This window comes from Pecten maximus, chromosome 13 (assembly GCF_902652985.1).
Source record: "Pecten maximus chromosome 13, xPecMax1.1, whole genome shotgun sequence".
In the NCBI taxonomy this organism is placed as follows: Eukaryota; Metazoa; Mollusca; class Bivalvia; order Pectinida; family Pectinidae; genus Pecten; species Pecten maximus.
In genome coordinates, this window is record NC_047027.1 from 35,599,360 (window position 1) to 35,622,206 (window position 22,847).

At 38.2% G+C, this 22,847-nt stretch overlaps 1 protein-coding gene across 1 annotated transcript in view; it reads left to right on the plus strand.

Moving 5' to 3' along the window:
• LOC117340710 overlaps positions 1-22,847 on the plus strand; it is a 62,721-nt gene that overhangs the window by 20,230 nt on the left and 19,644 nt on the right. Inside the window, exons 17-27 of the mRNA XM_033902473.1 lie at positions 84-197; positions 2,462-2,652; positions 2,965-4,617; positions 5,025-5,138; positions 6,756-6,829; positions 9,517-9,662; positions 10,411-10,517; positions 10,717-10,857; positions 11,030-11,188; positions 12,343-12,463; positions 21,101-21,179. Coding sequence (XP_033758364.1) covers positions 84-197; positions 2,462-2,652; positions 2,965-4,617; positions 5,025-5,138; positions 6,756-6,829; positions 9,517-9,662; positions 10,411-10,517; positions 10,717-10,857; positions 11,030-11,188; positions 12,343-12,463; positions 21,101-21,179 — 2,899 coding nt within the window. The remainder of the gene's footprint in view (positions 1-83; positions 198-2,461; positions 2,653-2,964; positions 4,618-5,024; positions 5,139-6,755; positions 6,830-9,516; positions 9,663-10,410; positions 10,518-10,716; positions 10,858-11,029; positions 11,189-12,342; positions 12,464-21,100; positions 21,180-22,847) is intronic.

Here is a 22,847-nt window from a genome sequence, read left to right on the forward strand (position 1 = left end):
GTAATCTCCAGTAAACGTCTGTCCGATGTGTCACAAGTATTATTCTGACAATAATTGTAATTCTGGTTGTCGTTAATTTCCAGGAAACTTCTGTCCGATGTGCCACAAGTGTTATTCTGATGATGACTGGGAGTCGAAGATGGTTCAGTGTGTGACCTGTGAAAGCTGGGTACATGCCAAGTGTGAGGGATTAAATGGTAATATAACTTGATTAATGACAATCATAACCTTCATTAGGAACTAGCTGAAGGTGTATAACCACATAGCTGTTCATGGGTGGTTGAGTGGCACAGTGGTAACACACTTGCCTTTCACCTAGGCGGCCAGGGTTCCATTCCCCCAATCGGACGTGAAAAGGTATGGGGTCAACTGCCTGACCACGTGGGTTTTCCCCGGGTATTCTGTTTTTCCCACAGTAAGACCCCTCGCACGCTTCCATCCGGACCAAGAAGCGTGGTTGATATAACTTGTTTCGCAATTCTTGTAAAATAAATTAAGTTAACATATAGCTGTCCTCAACACATCATCAGAAAATGAATAGATTTTGAGTTTAGGTCTTACAATCAGTGATTGTACTGGAACATTGCTTTATAGCATCTTGCAATTGGGTCGTGGTATTTAACATTGATGCTATGCTGCTAAATTATGCAAAGAAAAGGTTCAAATCTTTCAAATTTCTAAAAAAAATTCTTATTTAATAAACAAATTCTACAGACTGAAGTTTTTGTCGCAATATTTTAAGCTCCATTTTTGGTTGAAGTAGAAATGTAATACTATACATGTTGGATAACCCTCTCTAGTTTGTGTTACCTGAGATTGTGACCAGGTAAAGTTGATGTTACCTGGGTAAAGTTGATAGTACCTGGGTAAAGTTGATGTTACCTGGGTAAAGTTGGTGTTACCTGGGTTACCTGGGTAAAGTTGATGGTACCTGGGTAAAGTTGATGTTACCTGGGTTACCTGGGTAAAGTTAATGGTACCTGGGTAAAGTTGATATTACCTGGGTTACCTGGGTAAAGTTAATGTTACCTGGGTAAAGTTAATGTTACCTGGGTAAAGTTGATATTACCTGGGTAAAGTTAATGTTACCTGGGTAAAGTTAATGTTACCTGGGTAAAGTTTATGTTACCTGGGTAAAGTTAATGTTACCTGGGTAAAGTTAATGTTACCTGGGTAAAGTTAATGTTACCTGGGTAAAGTTGATGGTACCTGGGTAAAGTTGATATGGTACCTGGGTAAAGTTGATGTTACCTGGGTAAAGTTGATGGTACCTGGGTAAAGTTGATGGTACCTGGGTAAAGTTAATGTTACCTGGGTAAAGTTAATGTTACCTGGGTAAAGTTGATGTTACCTGGGTAAAGTTCATGTTACCTGGGTAAAGTTTATGGTACCTGGGTAAAGTTGATGTTACCTGGGTAAAGTTGATGGTACCTGGGTAAAGTTGATGTTATCTGGGTAATGTTCATGTTACCTGGGTAAAGTTTATGGTACCTGGGTAAAGTTTATGGTACCTGGGTAAAGTTAATGGTACCTGGGTAAATTGTGACAGGAAAACAACAGATTAAAGGTGATGTTCATCCATAAATTTTTACCCCATTTGATCTTTGACCTTTTTTTGTGTTGATGGATAGCAATGAACAGTCTGACCACTGTTTACTTACAGATGAGATGTATGAACGTGCGTCGTTTTACTGTTTACTTACAGATGAGATGTATGAACGTGCGTCGTTTTACTGTTTACTTACAGATGAGATGTATGAACGTGTGTCGTTTTACTGTTTACTTACAGATGAGATGTATGAACGTGTGTCGTTTTACTGTTTACTTACAGATGAGATGTATGAACGTGTGTCGTTTTACTGTTTACTTACAGATGAGATGTATGAACGTGTGTCGTTTTACTGTTTACTTACAGATGAGATGTATGAACGTGCATCGTTTTACTGTTTACTTACAGATGAGATGTATGAATGCGTGTCGTTTTACTGTTTACTAACAGATGAGATGTATGAACGTGCATCGTTTTACTGTTTACTTACAGATGAGATGTATGAACGTGTGTCGTTTTACTGTTTACTTACAGATGAGATGTATGAACGTGTGTCGTTTTACTGTTTACTTACAGATGAGATGTATGAACGCGTGTCGTTTTACTGTTTACTTACAGATGAGATGTATGAACGCGTGTCGGTTTACTGTTTACTTACAGATGAGACGTATGAACGTGTGTCGTTCTACTGTTTACTTACAGATGAGATGTATGAACGTGTGTCGTTTTACTGTTTACTTACAGATGAGATGTATGAACGTGTGTCGTTTTACTGTTTACTTACAGATGAGATGTATGAACGTGTGTCGTTTTACTGTTTACTTACAGATGAGATGTATGAACGTGTGTCGTTTTACTGTTTACTTACACATGAGATGTATGAACGTGTGTCGTTTTACTGTTTACTTACAGATGAGATGTATGAACGTGTGTCGTTTCTGCCTGAAGATGTCCACTACATCTGTAAAATGTGTTCCCCAAGCGACCGCCCACGCCATTGGGAGCTGGTTCTACGAGACGACCTTCAGGCCGGCATCAAATCTGTGTTTTACACTCTCCTCAATGCCAAGTGTGCCCAACACCTCCTACACATCGATGTCAAGGTGAGGGCAAGGTCACTAGAAGGGTTGATCTATTTAAGACAGAGAAAGATTTTATTTTAGGCAAGCTCAAAGGAAAGTGTGTTTTGAGTCAAGGTCAAAGTTTAGTTTATTTAGATTTGCTAATGTGGTGGTCGGGTGGCACAGTGGTAACACACTTGCCTTTCACCTAGGCGGCCGGGGTTCGATTCCCCGATCGGACGTGAAAAAATGAATGCATAATGTGATTGCTGCCGCCGGTGAGCTTTCGCAATCATTGATTGCACTTGTTTTATGTTTGCATTATAAACTAATTAAGAGGAATGCTTATTTCAGAATGAACCGATCCAGAAGGAAGAGGTGTCAAAGGGAGGGAGTAGTTCTACTGGAACAGCTGAAGGGGAGTGCAATAAAGAATCATCATCGGTGGAGGGAGTAAAAGATTGTGATAGAACAGCCTGTGATGAAAACAAACAATTAGAAGACAGTAAATCAGTGGGAGGAGACTCAAAGGATTCAACAGCCACGAAAGAAAGTTTAGTTGGGTGTAACCAAGAACCGGTGACTATGGAAACAGACACTGTAGATGTAGAGTCTATAACTGATTCAAAATGTGATTCAAATTCCTCTGATAAGGCAAAAGGAAATGAGACTGGTTTAGAGGTAGGGCGGGAGGTGTCAGGGGATGGGGAACGTGTGGGGTTTGGGGGCAAAGCATACTGTGATAATAGATCCGGTGAAGGTTCCGTATCGGAGAAACTTGTGCCTTGTTCAGCCGGAGACTTAAGTGATAGTGATAGTGAAGTTCCCATGGAGATAGATCAGTTGTGTGAAGCTGATGGAACAGCCTCTGGAAATGAACCTGTGGGAGGTAGTAGTATTAATAGAACAGCCTCTGTGAATGACTTACAGAGAGTTAGTGAAACTGGTGTAACAGATTTTAAAAATGACTTGGTGGAAGGTAGTGCTATTGATGAAACAGCCTCTCAAAAGGAAGGTGGTAATGATGATGGAATAGCGACACAGAAAGTGCTGAACACACGAGGAGCGTCAACTGACCTCAAAGACGAGGTTGATGGAGGTCAAGCAGGTGTTCAGGCACACGTGTATTCTGATTCTATGCTTGACCAATCACAATCCATCATACAATCACAACCATTCTTATCATCAGAGAAGTCGGAGGACCAATCAGCACTAGAGAAGTCTAAATCAATTGACCAATCAGAAGTCATTTCTATTACAGACGATAATCAAATCGATTCTATACCACACACTACTGACCAATCAAATTCAATTATACAGGACTGTAAAGTAGAAAGTGACCAATCAGATTTAAGTTTACATTTGAAGTCTACTCTATCAGATGACGTTTCTAAGATAGAGGTTAAGACAGAGGAGAACAAGTTGGATACGACAGCAAATATTGATAACAATAACTCATTAGAATTAAAATGTGAAGCATCTGAAACACATGATACAAAATGTGAAGCGTCTCGAACAGATGAAACAAAATGTGAAACATCTCTTATAGATGATACAAAATGTGAAATGTCTCAAACTAATGATACAGAATGTGATACATGTCAAATAGAAGATTCAAAATGTGATAAATCTCCAACAGAAGATAGAAAATGTGAATCCCCCCGAAAGGAAGATACAAAATGTGAATCGCCTCAAAAGGGAGATACAAAATGTGAAAATAAAAAAGACGATTTGAAATGTGAAACTTCAAAAGACAATAAAGAATGTGAAACTTCAAAAGACAATAAAGAATGTGAAACAAAGTGTGCCACTCCTGAAAAGTTGACGCTGTCGCCTATGACAGATGTTTCTTTAGTAACACCTAAAAAGTCCGGAAGTTTGAACACTGTGCATGTACGGTTCAGTGAGAAAAGTGGATTTCTGCGACAAGTGGCTCCTACTCGAGACTACCCACATGATTTCAGTGCAGTGAAGGTCAAAATGGCATCAGACAAATACATTAATGTGGTAGGTTAAAACGCACCAAGGATTTATCTTTGTTTGAGAGAATATTCCGTCCTCTCGATATTCATGGGGGTAATGTATTCGTGGTATGAAGCTCTTTCAATATTTTCGTCTTAAAAACTTTCATGGATATCCCTTCTAAACAAATAGTAGTCTAGCATTTCTAGTGTAGTGGATTTTCAAAGTTTCAACTTTCCACTGTATTTTTAGAAGTGATCTGATGAAATGGTAATGAAATTAAGTTAAATTCATTTTAACTATTTTTAATTTATTCCAAGTTATTATTGCACGAAATAAATAACTTGATTATGAATATTACTGAATCTCATTTCAAATATTTATAAGATAATATTCATGAATATGCATGAGATAGTTAATTGATATTATGAATATTCATGTATATTTCATAGGAGGAGTTCAGCGAGGACATGGCTCACATAATATCACAAGCTCTGAACGATCCCCTAGATCAGAGGATAGTTCGCAAGAAAAACAACAACTCCGTACGGTCTATGTTCGTCAAGGTTTGTACGCTCTTCCATTAGAAAGACGATGTTGTGATTGTATAATGGACTTCCATCTAGATAATAAGGGTTTGGTCTCTTTATGTAAAACAATAAGGAAACATTTGTATATCTGATACATGATATTGAGAAAATTATCCATTCATCTCTGTCACTAATTAATTAAAAAAATCAATTAGCCAGGTATTAATGCTTTTACTTGATTAAATCACCAGTTCTGATAATCATAACATTATACATATATATACACCTTTGTGTAGACCTGACAAAAGGAGCAATTTGGCTATATTGATATAAATGGCTTCTTGTAGATTTGAAACCATTCAGATTCCCACCCAATAACCATATACATGTATAGCATTGCTGGGCACCAAGACATCTTGTTAACATACACATCAACTTGCATATAGTGTAAGATTTTTAAAAAAAATGGAAAGGAGAGAGAGCTTGTAGCAAAATGAAAGGACCGATAAACCCATTATAGGAAGGGGGAGGGGCTTATTAGGGAACGATAAACCCATCATAGGAAGGGGGAGGAGCTTATTATAGGGAACGATAAACCTATTATAGGAAGGGGGAGGGGCTTATATAGGGAACGATAAACCCATCATAGGAAGGGGCTTATTATAGGGAACGATAAACCTATTATAGGAAGGGGCTTATTATAGGGAACGATAAACTCATCATAGGAAGGGGCTTATTATAGGGAACGATAAACCTATTATAGGAAGGGGGAGGGGCTTATTATAGGGAACGATAAACTCATCATAGGAAGGGGCTTATTATAGGGAACGATAAACCTATTATAGGAAGGGGGAGGGGCTTATTATAGGGAACGATAAACTCATCATAGGAAGGGGCTTATTATAGGGAACGATAAACCTATTATAGGAAGGGGGAGGGGCTTATATAGGGAACGATAAACTCATCATAGGAAGGGGGAGGAGCTTATTATAGGGAACGATAAACTCATCATAGGAAGGGGCTTATTATAGGGAACGATACACCTATTATAGGAAGGGGGAGGGGCTTATATAGGGAACGATAAACTCATCACAGGAAGGGGGAGGAGCTTATTATAGGGAACGATAAACTCATCATAGGAAGGGGCTTATTATAGGGAACGATAAACCTATTATAGGAAGGGGGAGGGGCTTATATAGGGAACGATAAACTCATCATAGGAAGGGGGAGGAGCTTATTATAGGGAACGATAAACTCATCATAGGAAGGGGCTTATTATAGGGAACGATAAACCTATTATAGGAAGGGGGAGTGGCTTATTATAGGGAACGATAAACTCATCATAGGAAGGGGCTTATTATAGGGAACGATAAACCTATTATAGGAAAGGGGACAGCTTATAGGGAATAGTAAATCCATTTTAGGAAGGGGGAGGGGCTTATTATAGGGAGCGATAAACCCATCATAGAAAGGGGGAGGGGTTGGGGGGGCTTATTAGGGAAGCAGAAACCCAACAAACATACTGAGTAGGTGATCTTATAGCCGAGCATGGGCTTATTGTTGAATAGATATAGCGACAATTGGTAATTTTTTAGACATTAATATTTACGCCAGATAATTACGACATGATAACCTGTTGTGTTGATATTCCAGCAAATGGAGAGGTGCTTTCCCTGGTTCAATATAAAGACCTGCAAACTATGGGACCAACAGCAAAACCTCCCAGGGTAAGTTATACATGTTAGATTTAAAAGGTCTTAGTAAATCTCATGTTAGATTTAACAGGTCTTAGTAAATCTCATGTTAGATATAACAGGTCTTAGTAAATCTCATGTTAGATTTAACAGGTCTTAGTAAATCTCATGTTAGATTTAACAGGTCTTAGTAAATCTCATGTTAGATTTAACAGGTCTTAGTAAATCTCATGTTAGATATAACAGGTCTTAGTAAATCTCTTATTAGATATAACAGGTCTAACAGGTCTAACAGGTCTCATGTTAGATTTAACAGGTCTTAGTAAATCTCATGTTAGATTTAACAGGTCTTAGTAAATCTCACGTTAGATATAACAGGTCTTAGTAAATCTCATGCTAGATTTAACAGATCTTAGTAAATCTCACGTTAGATTTAACAGGTCTTAGTAAATCTCATGTTAGATGTCTTAGTAAATCTCATGTTAGATTTAACAGGTCTTAGTAAATCTCATGTTAGATGTCTTAGTAAATCTCATGTTAGATTTAACAGGTCTTAGTAAATCTCATGTTAGATTTAACAGGTCTTAGTAAATCTCATGTTAGATGTCTTAGTAAATCTCATGTTAGATTTAACAGGTCTTGGTAAATCTCATGTTAGTTAACAGGTCTTAGTAAATCTCATGTTAGATGTCTTAGTAAATCTCATGTTAGATTTAACAGGTCTTAGTAAATCTCATGTTAGATGTCTTAGTAAATCTCATGTTAGATTTAACAGGTCTTAGTAAATCTCATGTTAGATTTAACAGGTCTTAGTAAATCTCATGTTAGATGTCTTAGTAAATCTCATGTTAGATTTAACAGGTCTTAGTAAATCTCATGTTAGATTAAACATGTCTTTAGTAAATCTCACGTTAGATTTAACAGGTCTTAGTAAATCTCATGTTAGATTTAACAGGTCTTAGTAAATCTCATGTTAGATATAACAGGTCTTAGTAAATCTCATGTTAGATTTAACAGGTCTTAGTAAATCTCATGTTAGATATAACAGGTCTTAGTAAATCTCATGTTAGATTTAACAAGTCTTATATCTCATGTTAGATTTAACAGGTCTTAGTAAATCTCATGTTAGATTTAACAGGTCTTAGTAAATCTCATGTTAGATGTCTTAGTAAATCTCATGTTAGATTTAACAGGTCTTAGTAAATCTCATGTTAGATTTAACAGGTCTTAGTAAATCTCATGTTAGATGTCTTAGTAAATCTCATGTTAGATTTAACAGGTCTTAGTAAATCTCATGTTAGATTTAACAAGTCTTAGTAAATCTCATGTTAGATTTAACAGGTCTTAGTAAATCTCATGTTAGATATAACAGGTCTTAGTAAATCTCATGTTAGATTTAACAGGTCTTAGTAAATCTCATGTTAGATTTAACAGGTCTTAGTAAATCTCATGTTAGATTTAACAGGTCTTAGTAAATCTCCTGTTAGATATAACAGGTCTTATATCTCATGTTAGATATAACAGGTCTTAGTAAATCTCATGTTAGATTTAACAGATCTTAGTAAATCTCATGTTAGATTTAACAGGTCTTAGTAAATCTCATGTTAGATATATAATATGTCTTAGTATATCTCATGTTAGATTTAACAGGTCTTAGTAAATCTCATGTTAGATTTAACAGTTCTTAGTAAATCTCATGTTAGATTTAACAGGTCTTAGTAAATCTCATGTTAGATTTAACAGGTCTTAGTAAATCTCATGTTAGATTTAACAGGTCTTAGTAAATCTCATGTTAGATTTAACAGGTCTTAGTAAATCTCATGTTAGATTTAACAGGTCTTAGTAAATCTCATGTTAGTTAACAGGTCTTAGTAAATCTCATGTTAGATTTAACAAGTCTTAGTAAATCTCATGTTAGATTTAACAGGTCTTAGTAAAACTCATGTTAGATTTAACAGGTCTTAGTAAATCTCACGTTAGATTTAACAGTTCTTAGTAAATCTCATGTGAGATTTAACAGGTCTTAGTAAATCTCATGTTAGATTTAACAGGTCTTAGTAAATCTCATGTTAGATTTAAGACCTGATTTAACAGGTCTTAGTAAATCTCATGTTAGATTTAACAGGTCTTAGTAAATCTCATGTTAGATTTAACAGGTCTTAGTAAATCTCATGTTAGATTTAACAGGTCTTAGTAAATCTCATGTTAGATATAACAGGTCTTAGTAAATCTCATGTTAGATATATAACAGGTCTTAGTAAATCTCATGCTAGATTTAACAGGTCTTAGTAAATCTCATGTTAGATTTAACAGGTCTTAGTAAAACTCTGTAGCCATAAGATAACACAGTTGTCGTGTAGTTATTGGTACAGTGTACTGTAATTAGAACGTCTATCTCTGTGTTTCCGTTAAATTTGATCCTTAGTCGTTCGCCCATCCATCCATATCTCTCTAGACACAATTTGTCCGGAATACTTCTGGGTTTTTTTAAGACGAAGAAAAAGAGAAAGAAAAAACACACTGCATTGAAAAAGTGCAGGAATCATTAGCATAATATGATTTCTATTTATGATGTTATGCTTCACACAAAAAATGTTGCCAATTTTGTGAAATGAAATTTCAATGTTTTCCGTTATTGCTGGGTGATTTTTGCTAAAAAATATGCTGTAGAATGAGTATTTTAACCAAACCTAGGATACATCTTGTTTATTTTACTGTAGAGGGATGTTACCAGATTCTGTGATACCGCCATCAGAAGATCATACTTATGCACAATGGCTGGAGCGACAGGAAACACCAAAGTCCCCACAGCCCTCGCCCTTCAAGAAGCTCCACAGCACTCCCATACCCAAGGCTCTACCCATAGGTAACTTTTAGACATATGTTCAGTACAACAAGAGAAATTTCAATACAGCAAAACACCCAGACTATCCCAAGTAATGTTTCATTGCTGTTTTCCTAGTCGGTCCTTTTCCTTGCAGCTACTTGATGTTTAACCCAAGTACAATTTACACACAATACTAATGTATACCATGTAGCTATCCATGGGGGCTGCAGTGGCCGAGTGGTTAAGGTTTCTCGACACTTCATCACTAGCCCTCCACCTCTGGGTTGCGAGTTCAAAACCTATGTGGGGCAGTTGCCAGGTACTGACTGTAAGCCGGTGGTACTATTGCCACTGTAAGATAGTTTATTAATTATTTATTATTGAGGGGCCGCGGTGGCCGAGTGGTTAAGGTTTCCCAACCCTTTATCACTAGCCCTCCACTTCTGGGTTGCGTGGGGCAGTTGCCAGGTACTGACCGTAGGCCGGTGGTTTTTCTACGGGTACTTCGGGTTTCCTCCATCTCCAAAACCTGGCACGTCCTTAAATGACCCTGGCTGTTAATAGGACGTTAAACAAAACAAAAAAACTAAACCTAAAGCTATCCATGTTTTAAGCAAAAGTTAAAAATACTGGAGAGGAAAATTTATAATTTTAAACAAAATTTACTAACAATGAGGATTGAAAGTTATATAATTGTCTTAAATAACAGTTTTATGTTGAAGATTAATGCTATTTTCTCATAATTTTAGCGTGATTAAAAAATAATAATATTGGGGTTATTTTTCAGCTGTTGATGAGGATGCTGAGAAGGTTCTGTCATGTGACTTGGAGGATGCGGGCGAGGACATGCGCCGATGCATTCTCTGTTGGCACTACGGTGATGCTGACCCCAACGTATGTATATATGTACATCAGTATGTCTGTCTGACAAATGCCAGTAGTGACAAGTTTCCAATAAGAAATATGTGTAATCCAGAAATATATAAATCTGCTTGAACAGTCGCCTTAAATAAGCTGTCACCTAACCAAGTTTTTAGTTAAATTTTTGCTTTATTGTGTAAATGTTCTAATCTGTATTCTGTAAATGTTGTAGGATGCCGGCCGTCTAGTCTACACAGGACAAGATGACTGGATCCACATCAACTGTGCTCTGTGGTCAGCTGAAGCTTACGAAGAAGAACTTGATGGTTCACTTCAAAATGTCCACGCAGCTGTATCGAGAGGAAAGCTACTGGTAAGCCTGGAAAAGAACCGAAATATTTGAAAAAATCTATATTTCATTACAAAATAAAAATATTTTTAGATTTTTCCTTTATGTCTGTAAAAGTTCCAGGTTATTTTCCATCTAAATGGTTTCCAGTCTAGGCCTAGCCTTATAGTTAAGAGTTTTATTTCTATGTTCACAGAAGTGTGACCACTGTAATCGCTCAGGTGCGACTGTTGGCTGCTGTATGCGAGGATGTCCCGCAAACTACCACTTCATGTGTGCGAGACACAGTTACTGTGTATTCCAGGAAGACAAGAAGGTTTTCTGTAGTCTACATCGGGACAAAGTGGATGGGGAGGTATGTTCATATGAAATTAAAACTTAACATCACACAGGATGTCAAAATATTGGATTGATGATGACGAAGTAGGGCTGTCAGAACTGACAGAATGTAGAAATATAATAGTTGAATATTCATGGATTACATTGGACCAATTTAGAAATACTTTAGTCATACAAAACAGGATGTCTGAATACTCAGATCGTCAGATAAGACAGGATATCTATATACTCGGATCGTCAGATAAGACAGGATATCTGAATACTCGGATCGTCAGATAAGACAGGATATCTGAATACTCCGATCGTCAGATAAGACAGGATGTCTGAATACTCAGATCGTCAGATAAGACAGGATATCTATATACTCGGATCGTCAGATAAGACAGGATATCTGAATACTCGGATCGTCAGATAAGACAGGATATCTGAATACTCCGATCGTCAGATAAGACAGGATATCTGAATACTCGGATCGTCAGATAAGACAGGATATCTGAATACTCAGATCGTCAGATAAGACAGGATGTCTGAATACTCCGATTGTCAGATAAGACAGGATATCTGTATACTCAGATCGTCAGATAAGACAGGATGTCTGAATACTCAGATCGTCAGATTAGACAGGATGTCTGAATACTCGGGTCAGATAAGACAGGATATCTGAATACTCAGATTGGCAGATAAGATAGGATGTCTGAATACTCAGATCGTCAGATAAGACAGGATATCTGAATACTCGGATCGTCAGATAAGACAGGATATCTGAATACTCAGATTGGCAGATAAGATAGGATGTCTGAATACTCGGGTCAGATAAGACAGGATATCTGAATACTCCGATCGTCAGATAAGATAGGATATCTGAATACTCCGATCGTCAGATAAGATAGGATGTCTGAATACTCAGATTGTTAGATTAGACGGGATGTCTGAATACCCAGGGGTCAGATTAGACAGAATGTCAAAATACTCAGGATCAGAATAAACAAGATGTTAGAACACTTAAGGTCAGATTAGACGAGATGTCAGAATATTCAGAGGTCAGATTAGACAGGGTGTTAGAATACTCAGAGGTCAGATTAGACAGGATTTATTAGATTTGTTTCTCTTTACATCCTACTTCTGATAATTCACCCGACAGATTCTAATGAAAGCTTGATTGGTTTACAGCTGGTAGCCAGGGACCGATTTGCTGTGAATCGACGAGTTCTTGTCGATATGGAAGGGGTCAAATGGGCCAAGAAAACATGGGCTAAGGGGCTAGACCCAGCAGTCATCAATGTCCTTATTGGTGAGTATGTAGCTCTGATGGACTTATTACTGCAGTTATAAAATACTGGCACTTTCTCAGAAAACAGCACGCGCAACTGGTAAGATCATTCTGTCAATACAGTAAAGCCCTGCTTAGTTGAACTCCAAGGGACCTATCTTTCAAGGGATATGAAGAAATAAGATATGAGGAAGAAATGCAAGTTCTTTCAACTATATAAATGGATTCCACAATGTAGTAACTTTGAAGTGGATATGTGTTAAGTGATTCCTCTAGAGAGACCTATGTGAACATGAATGAACCAGCTTCAATTATCACTCAAACAATCATTATTCTAAAAGCTGCTTTAATGTCACACAGACATGATTCTTGTTACTTATTTTAGTTTTATTTTGATCTAAATTCGTTCATGATGGATGTTTTTTAACAAATTTATGAGATTTTGTTGATCTACGAAATATTCATCACGATGTCACAGACCAAGTTGCTGTGTTCGTTATTTACACAGGGACTTGTTTCGTGACACTGAAGCCTGGTTATTTTCCCACGCGAAACGCGTTTGCGGGGGATATTAAATTGGGCTCCGTCCGGCCGTCCGTGCGTCCGTCCGAGATTCTTTTCAGGACTATAACTCCATAACCGTTCAACGCAGCTCCTTGAAACTTTCTCTATATATCAGACTAGTGCCCTAGTTGTGCCTTTTGCTATTGCAGACCTTCCATTTTCTGTATTTTTTCTGTCACCATGGAAACTTAGTCAATAATACCAAATTACTGTTTCCTTTTTTTTCCGGGCTATAACTCAAAAACCGTTCGAAGCAGCTCCATAAAACTGTATATATCAGACTAGTGCCCTAGTTGTGCCTTTTGCTATTGGGGACCTTCCATTTTTGGTATTTTTAGCCCACCATCATCAGATGGTGGGCTATTCAAATCGCCCTGCGTCCGTGGTCCGTCGTCCGTCCGTCCGTCCGTCCCTCCCTCCCTCTGTCCGTCCGTCCGTCCGTAAACAATTCTTGTTATCGCTAATCCTCCGAAAGTACTGAAGGGATCTTTCTCAAATTTCATATGTAGGTTCCCCTTGGTGCCTAGTTATGCATATTGCATTTTGGGACCGATCGGAAGACAATATGGCCGACAGGCTGCCATCTTGGATTTTGACCATTGAAGTTTGTTATCGCTATTTCTGAGAAAGAACTGATGGAATCTTTCTCAAATTTCATATGTAGGTTCCCCTTGGTGCCTAGTTATGCATATTGCATTTTGGGACCGATCGGAAAACAACATGGCCGACAGGCAGCCATCTTGGATTTTGACCATTGAAGTTTGTTATCGCTATTTCTGAGAAAGTACTGAAGGGATCTTTCTCAAATTTCATATGTGGGTTTCCCTTGGTGCCTAGTTATGCATATTGCATTTTGGGACCGATCGGAAAACAACATGGCCGACAGGCAGCCATCTTGGATTTTGACCATTGAAGTTTGTTATCGCTATTTCTGAGAAAGTACTGAAGGGATCTTTCTCAAATTTCATATGTGGGTTTCCCTTGGTGCCTAGTTATGCATATTGCATTTTGGGACCGATCGGAAAACAACATGGCCGACAGGCAGCCATCTTGGATTTTGACCATTGAAGTTTGTTATCGCTATTTCTGAGAAAGTACTGAAGGGATCTTTCTCAAATTTCATATGTTGGTTTCCCTTGGTGCCTAGTTATGCATATTGCATTTTGGGATCGATCGGAAAACAACATGGCCGACAGGCGGCCATCTTGGATTTTGACCATTGAAGTTTGTTATCGCTATTTCTGAGAAAGAACTGAAGGGATCTTTCTCAAATTTCATATGTTGGTTTCCCTTGGTGCCTAGTTATGCATATTGCATTTTGGGATTGATCAGAAAACAACATGGCCGACAGGCAGCCATCTTGGATTTTGACCATTGAAGTTTGTTATCGCTATTTCTGAAAAAGTACTGAAGGGATCATTCTCAAATTTCATATGTAGGTTTCCCTTGGTGCCTAGTTATGCATATTGCATTTTGAGACCAATCAGAAAACAACATGGCCGACAGGCAGTCATCTTGGATTTTGACAATTGAAGTTTGTTATCGCTAATTCTCAGAAAGCACTGAAGGGATCTTCCTGAAATTTCATATGTAGGTTCCCCTTCGTGCCTAGTTATGCATATTGCATTTTGAGACCAATCGGAAAACAACATGGCCGACAGGCAGCCATCTTGGATTTTGACAATTGAAGTTTGTTATCGCTATTTCTCAGAAAGTACTGAAGGAATCTTTCTCAAATTCCATTATAGGTTCCCCTTGGTGCCTAAATCTTAAATTTTATATATAGGTTTCCCTTGTTTGAAAAGTACTAGAGGTTTCTTCTGAATTTACACAGATTAGTAAGACTTAGAAGAAGAGAAAAGTAGAGAAAAGATCAATCTGACATGGAACCTATGAAGAACATTCAATGGTGGGCGCCAAGATCCCTCTGGTCACAATTGAAGTTTGTTATCGCTATTTCTGAGAAAGTACTGCAGGGATCTTTCTCAAATTTCATATGTAGGTTCCCCTTGGTGCCTTGTTATGCATATTGCATTTTGAGACCAATCGTAAAAAAAAACATGGCCGACAGGCAGCCATCTTGGATTTTGACAATTGAAGTTTGTTATCGCTATTTCTCAGAAAGTACTGAAGAGATCTTTCTCAAATTTCATATGTAGGTTCCCCTTGGTGCCTAGTTATGCATATTGCATTTTGAGACCAATCGGAAAACAACATGGCCGACAGGCAGCCAACTTGGATTTTGACAATTGAAGTTTGTTATCGCTATTTCTGAGAAAGTACCAAAGGGATCTTTCTCAAATTTCATATGGAGGTTCCCCTTGGTGCCTAGTTATGCATATTGCATTTTGGGACCGATCGGAAAACAACATGGCCGACAGGCAGCCATCTTGGATTTTGACAATTGGAGTTTGTTATCGCTATTTCTGAGAAAGTACTGCAGGGATCTTTCTCAAATTTCATATGTAGGTTCTCCTTGGTGCCTAGTTATGCATATTGCATTTTGGGACCGATCGGAAAACAACATGGCCGACAGGCAGCCATCTTGGATTTTGACAATTGAAGTTTGTTATCACTATTTCTGAGGAAGTACTGAAGGGATCTTTCTCAAATTTCATATGTAGGTTCCCTTTGGTGCCTAGTTATGCGTATTGTATTTTGCGACCGATCGGAAAACAAGATGGCCGACAGACAGCCATCTTGGATTTTGACCATTAAAGTTTGTTATCGCTATTTTTGAGAACGTACTGAAGGGATCTTTCTCAAATTTCATATGTAGGTTCCCCTTGGTGCCTTGTTATGCATATTGCATTTTGGAACCGATCGAAAAACAACATGGCCGACAGGCAGCCATCTTGGATTTTGACAATTCAAGTTTGTTATCGCTATTTCTGAGGAAGTACTGAAGGGATCTTTCTCAAATTTCATATGTAGGTTCCCCTTGGTGCCTAGTTATGCATATTGTATTTTGGGACTTATCGGAAAACAATATGGCCGACAGACAGCCATCTTGGATTTTGACCATTAAAGTTTGTTATCGCTATTTCTGAGAAAGTACTGAAGGGATCTTTCTCAAATTTCATATGTAGGTTCCCCTTGGTGCCCAGTTATGCATATTGCATTTTGTGACCGATCGGAAAACAACATGGCCGACAGGCAGCCATCTTGGATTTTGTCAATTGAAGATTGTTATTACTATTTCTGAGGAAGTACTGAAGGGATCTTTCTCAAATTTCATATGTAGGTTCTCCTTGGTCCGTTGTATTGCATTTTTGGATCAATCTGAAAACATTGTCGACAGACAACCATTATCGCCAAATCTCAAATTTCATATATAAGTTTCCCTTGTTTAAAAAGCACTGGAGGGATGTTTCTCAATTTATACAGATTAGTAAGAGGAAGGGAAAAAAAGAGAAAAGATCAATCTGACATGGAACCTATGAAGATCATTCAATGGTGGGCGCCAAGATCCCTCTGGGATCTCTTGTTTCTGTCACCATGGAAACTTAATCAAAAATACCAAATTACTGTTTCCGGGCTATAACTCCATAACTGTTCAACGCAGCTCCTTGAAGCATTCTGTGTATATCAGACTAGTGCCCTAGTTGTGCCTTTTGCTATTGGGGACCTTCCATTTTCGGTATTTTTTCTGTCACCATGGAAACTTAATCAAAAATACCAAATTACTGTTTCCGGGCTATAACTCCATAACCGTTCAACGCAGCTCCTTGAAACTTTCTCTATATATCAGACTAGTGCCCTAGTTGTGCCTTTTGCTATTGCGGACCTTCCATTTTCGGTATTTTTAGCCCACCATCTGATGATGGTGGGCTATTCAAATCGCCCTGCGTCCGTGGTCCGTCGTCCGTCCGTCCGTCCCTCCGTCCGTCCGTCCCTCCGTCCGTCCGTAAACAATTCTTGTTATCGCTAATCCTCAGAAAGTACTGAAGGGATCTTTCTCAAATTTCATATGTGGGTTCCCCTTGGTGCGTAGTTATGCATATTGCATTTTGAGACCAATCGGAAAACAACATGGCCGACAGGCAGCCATCTTGGATTTTGACAATTGAAGTTTGTTATTGCTATTTCTGAGAAAGTACTGAAGGGATCTTTCTCAAATTTCATATGTAGGCTCCCCTTGGTGCCTAGTTATGCATATTGCATTTTGAAACCAATCGGAAAACAACATGGCCGACAGGCAGCCATCTTGGATTTTGACAATTGAAGTTTGTTATCGCTATTTCTGAGAAAGTACTGAAGGGGTCTTTCTCAAATTTCATATGTAGGCTCCCCTTGGTGCCTAGTTATGCATATTGCATTTTGAGACCAATCGAAAAAACAACATGGCCGACAGGCAGCCATCTTGGATTTTGACAATTGAATTTTGTTATCGCTATTTCTGAGAAAGTACTGAAGGGATCTTTCTCAAATTTCATATGTAGGCTCCCCTTGGTGCCTAGTTATGCATATTGCATTTTGAGACCAATCGGGAAAACAACATGGCCGATAGGCAGCCATCTTGGATTTTGATAATTGAAGTTTGTTATCGCTATTTCTGAGAAAGTACTGAAGGGATCTTTCTCAAATTTCATATGTAGGCTCCCCTTGGTGCCTAGCTATGCATATTGTATTTTGAGACCAATCGGAAAACAACATGGCCGACAGGCAGCCATCTTGGATTTTGATAATTGAAATTTGTTATCGCTATTTCTGAGAAAGTACTGAAGGGATCTTTCTCAAATTTCATATATAGGTTCCCCTTGGTGCCTAGTTATGCATATTGCATTTTGAGACCAATCGGAAAACAACATGGCCGACAGTCAGCCATCTTGGATTTTGACAATTGAAGTTTGTTATCGCTATTTCTGAGAAAGTACTGAAGGGATCTTTCTCAAATTTCATATGTAGGCTCCCCTTGGTGCCTTGTTATGTATATTGCATTTTGAAACCAATCGGAAAACAACATGGCCGACAGGCAGCCATCTTGGATTTTGACAATTGAAGTTTGTTTTCGCTATTTCTGAGAAAGTACTGAAGGGATCTTTCTCAAATTTCATATGTATGTTTCCCTTGGTGCCTAGTTATGCATATTGCATTTTGAGACCTATCGGAAAACAACATGGCCGACAGGCAGCCATCTTGGATTTTGACAATTGAAGTTTGTTATCGCTATTTCTGAGAAAGTACTGAAGGGATCTTTCTCAAATTTCATATATAGGTTCCCCTTGGTGCCTAGTTATGCATATTACATTTTGAGACCTATCAGAAAACAACATGGCCGACAGGCAGCCATCTTAGATTTTGACAATTGAAGGTTGTTATCGCTATTTCTCAGAAAGTACTGAAGGGATCCTTCTCAAATTTTCGTATTTAGGTCCAATTGAAGTTTGTTATCGCTATTTTACAGAAGGTACTGAAGGGATCTTTCTCAAATTTCATATGTAGGTTCCCCTTGGTCCCTGGTGTTGCATTTTGGGACCAATCCGAAAACAACAGACAGCCATTATCGCTAAATCTTAAATTTTATATATAGGTTCCCCTTGTTTGAAAAGTACTAGAGGGCTGTTTCTGAATTTACACAGATTAGTAAGACTTAGAGGAAGGGAAAAGTAGAGAAAAGATCAATCTGACATGGAACCTATAAAGATCATTCAATGGTGGGCGCCAAGATCCCTCTGGGATCTCTTGTTTCTGTCACCATGGAAACTTAATCAAAAATACCAAATTACTGTTTCCTTTTTCCCCCCGTGCTATAACTCCATAACCGTTCAATGCAGCTCCTTGAAACATTCTGTATATATCAGACTATAGTTGTGCCTTTTGCTATTGGGGACCTTCCATTTTCGGTATTTTTTCTGTCACCATGGAAACTGAATTAAAAATACCAAATTACTGTTTCCTTTTGTTTCTTGGCTATAACTCCAAAACTGTTCAACGCAGCTCCTTGAAACTTTCTGAATATATCAGACTAGTTGTGCCTTTTGCTATTGCGGACCTTCCATTTTCGGTATTTTTTCTGTCACCATGGAGACTTAATCAAAAATACCAAATTACTGTTTCCTTAATAACTCTTACTTTGAGCTTAATTTATACATGTATTTGGGTTTTCATACCAACTGCGGGGCGTGGGGGATAATGCCAGGCTTTGCGGCTCCTTGTTTTTTTTAGCCCACCATCATCAGATGGTGGGCTATTCAAATCGCCCTGCGTCCGTGGTCCGTCGTCCGTCCCTCCGTCCGTCCGTCCGTCCGTCCGTCCGTAAACAATTCTTGTTATCGCTAATCCTTAGAAAGTACTGAAGGGATCTTTCTCAAATTTCATATGTGGGTTCCCCTTGGTGCCTAGTTATGCATATTGCATTTTGAGACCAATCGGAAAACAACATGGCCGACAGGCAGCCATCTTGGATTTTGACAATTGAAGTTTGTTATCGCTATTTCTGAGAAAGTCCTAAAGGGATCTTTCTCAAATTGCATATGTAGGCTCCCCTTGGTGCCTAGTTATGCATATTGCATTTTGAGACCAATCAGAAAACAACATGGCCGACAGGCAGCCATCTTGGATTTTGATAATTGAAGTTTGTTATCGCTATTTCTGAGAAAGTACTGAAGGGGTCTTTCTCAAATTTCATATGTAGGCTCCCCTTGGTGCCTAGTTATGCATATTGCATTTTGAGACCAATCGAAAAAACAACATGGCCGACAGGCAGCCATCTTGGATTTTGACAATTGAATTTTGTTATCGCTATTTCTGAGAAAGTACTGAAGGGATCTTTCTCAAATTTCATATGTAGGCTCCCCTTGGTGCCTAGTTATGCATATTGCATTTTGAGACCAATCGGGAAAACAACATGGCCGATAGGCAGCCATCTTGGATTTTGATAATTGAAGTTTGTTATCGCTATTTCTGAGAAAGTACTGAAGGGATCTTTCTCAAATTTCATATGTAGGCTCCCCTTGGTGCCTAGTTATGCATATTGCATTTTGAGACCAATCGGAAAACAACATGGCCGACAGGCAGCCATCTTGGATTTTGATAATTGAAGTTTGTTATCGCTATTTCTGAGAAAGTACTGAAGGGATCTTTCTCAAATTTCATATGTAGGTTCCCCTTGGTGCCTAGTTATGCATATTGCATTTTGAGACCAATCAGAAAACAACATGGCCGACAGGCAGCCATCTTGGATTTTGATAATTGAAGTTTGTTATCGCTATTTCTGAGAAAGTATTGAAGGGATCTTTCTCAAATTTCATATATAGGTTCCCCTTGGTGCCTAGTTGTGCATATCACATTTTGAGACCTATCAGAAAACAACATGGCCGACAGGCAGCCATCTTAGATTTTGACAATTGAAGTTTGTTATCGCTATTTCTCAGAAAGTAATGAAGGGATCTTTCTCAAATTTCATATGTAGGTTCCCCTGGGTGCCTAGTTATTCATATTGCATTTTGAGACTAATCGTAAAACAACATGGCCGACAGGCAGCCATCTTAGATTTTGACAATTGAAACTTGTTATCGCTATTTCTAAGAAAGTGCTGAAGGGATCTTTCTCTAATTTCATATGTAGGTTCCCCTTGGTGCCTAGTTATGCATATTGGATCTTGAGACCAATCGGAAAACAACATGGCCGACAGGCAGCCATCTTGGATTTTGACATTTGAAGTTTGTTATCGCTATTTTTCAGAAGGTACTGAAGGGATCTTTGTCAAATTTCATATGTAGGTTCCCCTTGGTCCCTGGTGTTGCATTTTGGGACCAATCCGAAAACAACAGACAGCCATTATCGCTAAATCTTAAATTTTTTATAGAGGTTCCCCTTGTTTGAAAAGTACTAGAGGGCTGTTTCTGAATTTACACAGATTAGTAAGACTTAGAGGAAGGGAAAAGTAGAGAAAAGATCAATCTGACATGGAACCTATAAAGATCATTCAATGGTGGGCGCCAAGATCCCTCTGGGATCTCTTGTTTACAAAGTCCTACGATGATGACCTTCTAAAGGGTCATATGCTAGTCTTTCCTTCATAGATTTATCATCCAATTAAAATTTGACCGTACAGTGTGTTCATATTTCTGTGGGCCCTTTTCCTTTCAGGGTCTTGTACAGTGGAGTCCCTCGGGAGGCTGACTCCTTCATCCGATTATAGAGACTGTCTGGCACCGGCCGAATTCAGGTACGTCGTACTACATGGCTAGTTACCTAAAATATGGTCAAATACTGGCAGGTACAATAAAATACAGCTGATGATAATGATATTTGTTGAAAATGATGATGTTGATGGTAAATAAATGATATCTAAATGAGAAATGTTCCACAGTAAATAGATCATATCTCAATGTGAAACCTTCAATGCTAAATAAATCAGTTTAACCCTTTGCCACATGCAGGTTATAACACTTCAGCACTCTGTGCCAATAGTGCAAAGATACATTGTTGCATACAACATTATTGCGCTGACTGAAATATACATACACCATCTCAATGGCAGTTTTTGAGAAATTAAGCTTTGTTTTGATTAATTTTTCTAAACCTAATTTTGAAAGTGAAATAGTTGTTTTAGACATTTTTAGTAAGTTACAATTATGTTCAGAATTTCTTAAATTTTAATTCTGTGCTATTTTCTTTATAAAACCAACAACACATAACCACGAAATCAGCTGTATACAAACAGAACAGACAAATTTCAAAATATTTTGACAATGTAATTTATAATTCATTGAATTCCTGTACATGAAATGATTCAACATTAACTCCCAAATGAAACAAACTGAATTTTCAAAGTTTTCACAAGAATATTTCAACAGTTCAGGCTTAAGCCTAGAATATTTTATATCCGATGTCGCAACGAAGGAATGTGTATCCGACCATTTTGGGTCAAATCTACCTTCGTTTTTCAAATGCCAGCGAGCGTAGTTATTAGTGTGTCGAGCTATGGTGGAAAACTGATTCTCATTGAAGAAAAGGTAGAAATAATCAATGGGACTTGCAGTATCAATATCAAAAGTTTCTGGAAGTACTGGCCCCGTTTCCCTAACAAAATCATTTACTGTGATCGGCGAAAAATCTCGGTCAACATTACCTAATGGCGGGCGGTACAACTAGTCGCCGTTCGTCCTCATTTTCGGACTCGTTATCTGTTGACAGTTCATTTAGAACATCGTTAAGATCAATATCTGACTCAATGTATTCAGGTCCAAAGCCATCAAACTCTAAATTATCATCATCGTCGTCAAAAATGTTGCGCAAAATCGAAGCCACAGCCGCCATTACGCCTCGTTGTTGTCACACTTTTCTACACTCATGACTCACACTTTCTAGGTTAATTTATTCAAAAACTTTCGTATGAATGACATGTACAAATCTGATTGGTCGATGCATTGATATCTTCTTAAAATAGTATCAGGGATTTCCAGATAGGTGTCGCTTTCAATCACGGGATTTTCCATGTCTAAGTTTACTGAACCGGCATGGCGTCGAGAGACGCTTACATTGAGATAACGTAGAGGCGTCGAGAAGCGCTTACATGGAGATAATGCAGAGGCGTCGAGAAGCGCTTACATGTGGCAAAGGGTTATGTGAAATATTTCGCTCCATGTTCAAAAGTCTTACATAGATATCTGTAAAGGCTTTTAAGTTATTTCAAAGTGAAGAATCTTTTTTGTATCAATAGGTTTTACATGATGTCTGTGTTTATAATCAGTAACTTCAATATTTAAGTCACTACTTTGTCAAAAACTTGGTTTACTTGTTGTAACTTTTTTCTATGTTTGGGAAATTATTGATTACCTAATGTGAAAAAAATAGAAAGATATTGGGGGAAGAAAAAAAAACTTTCTGGGAT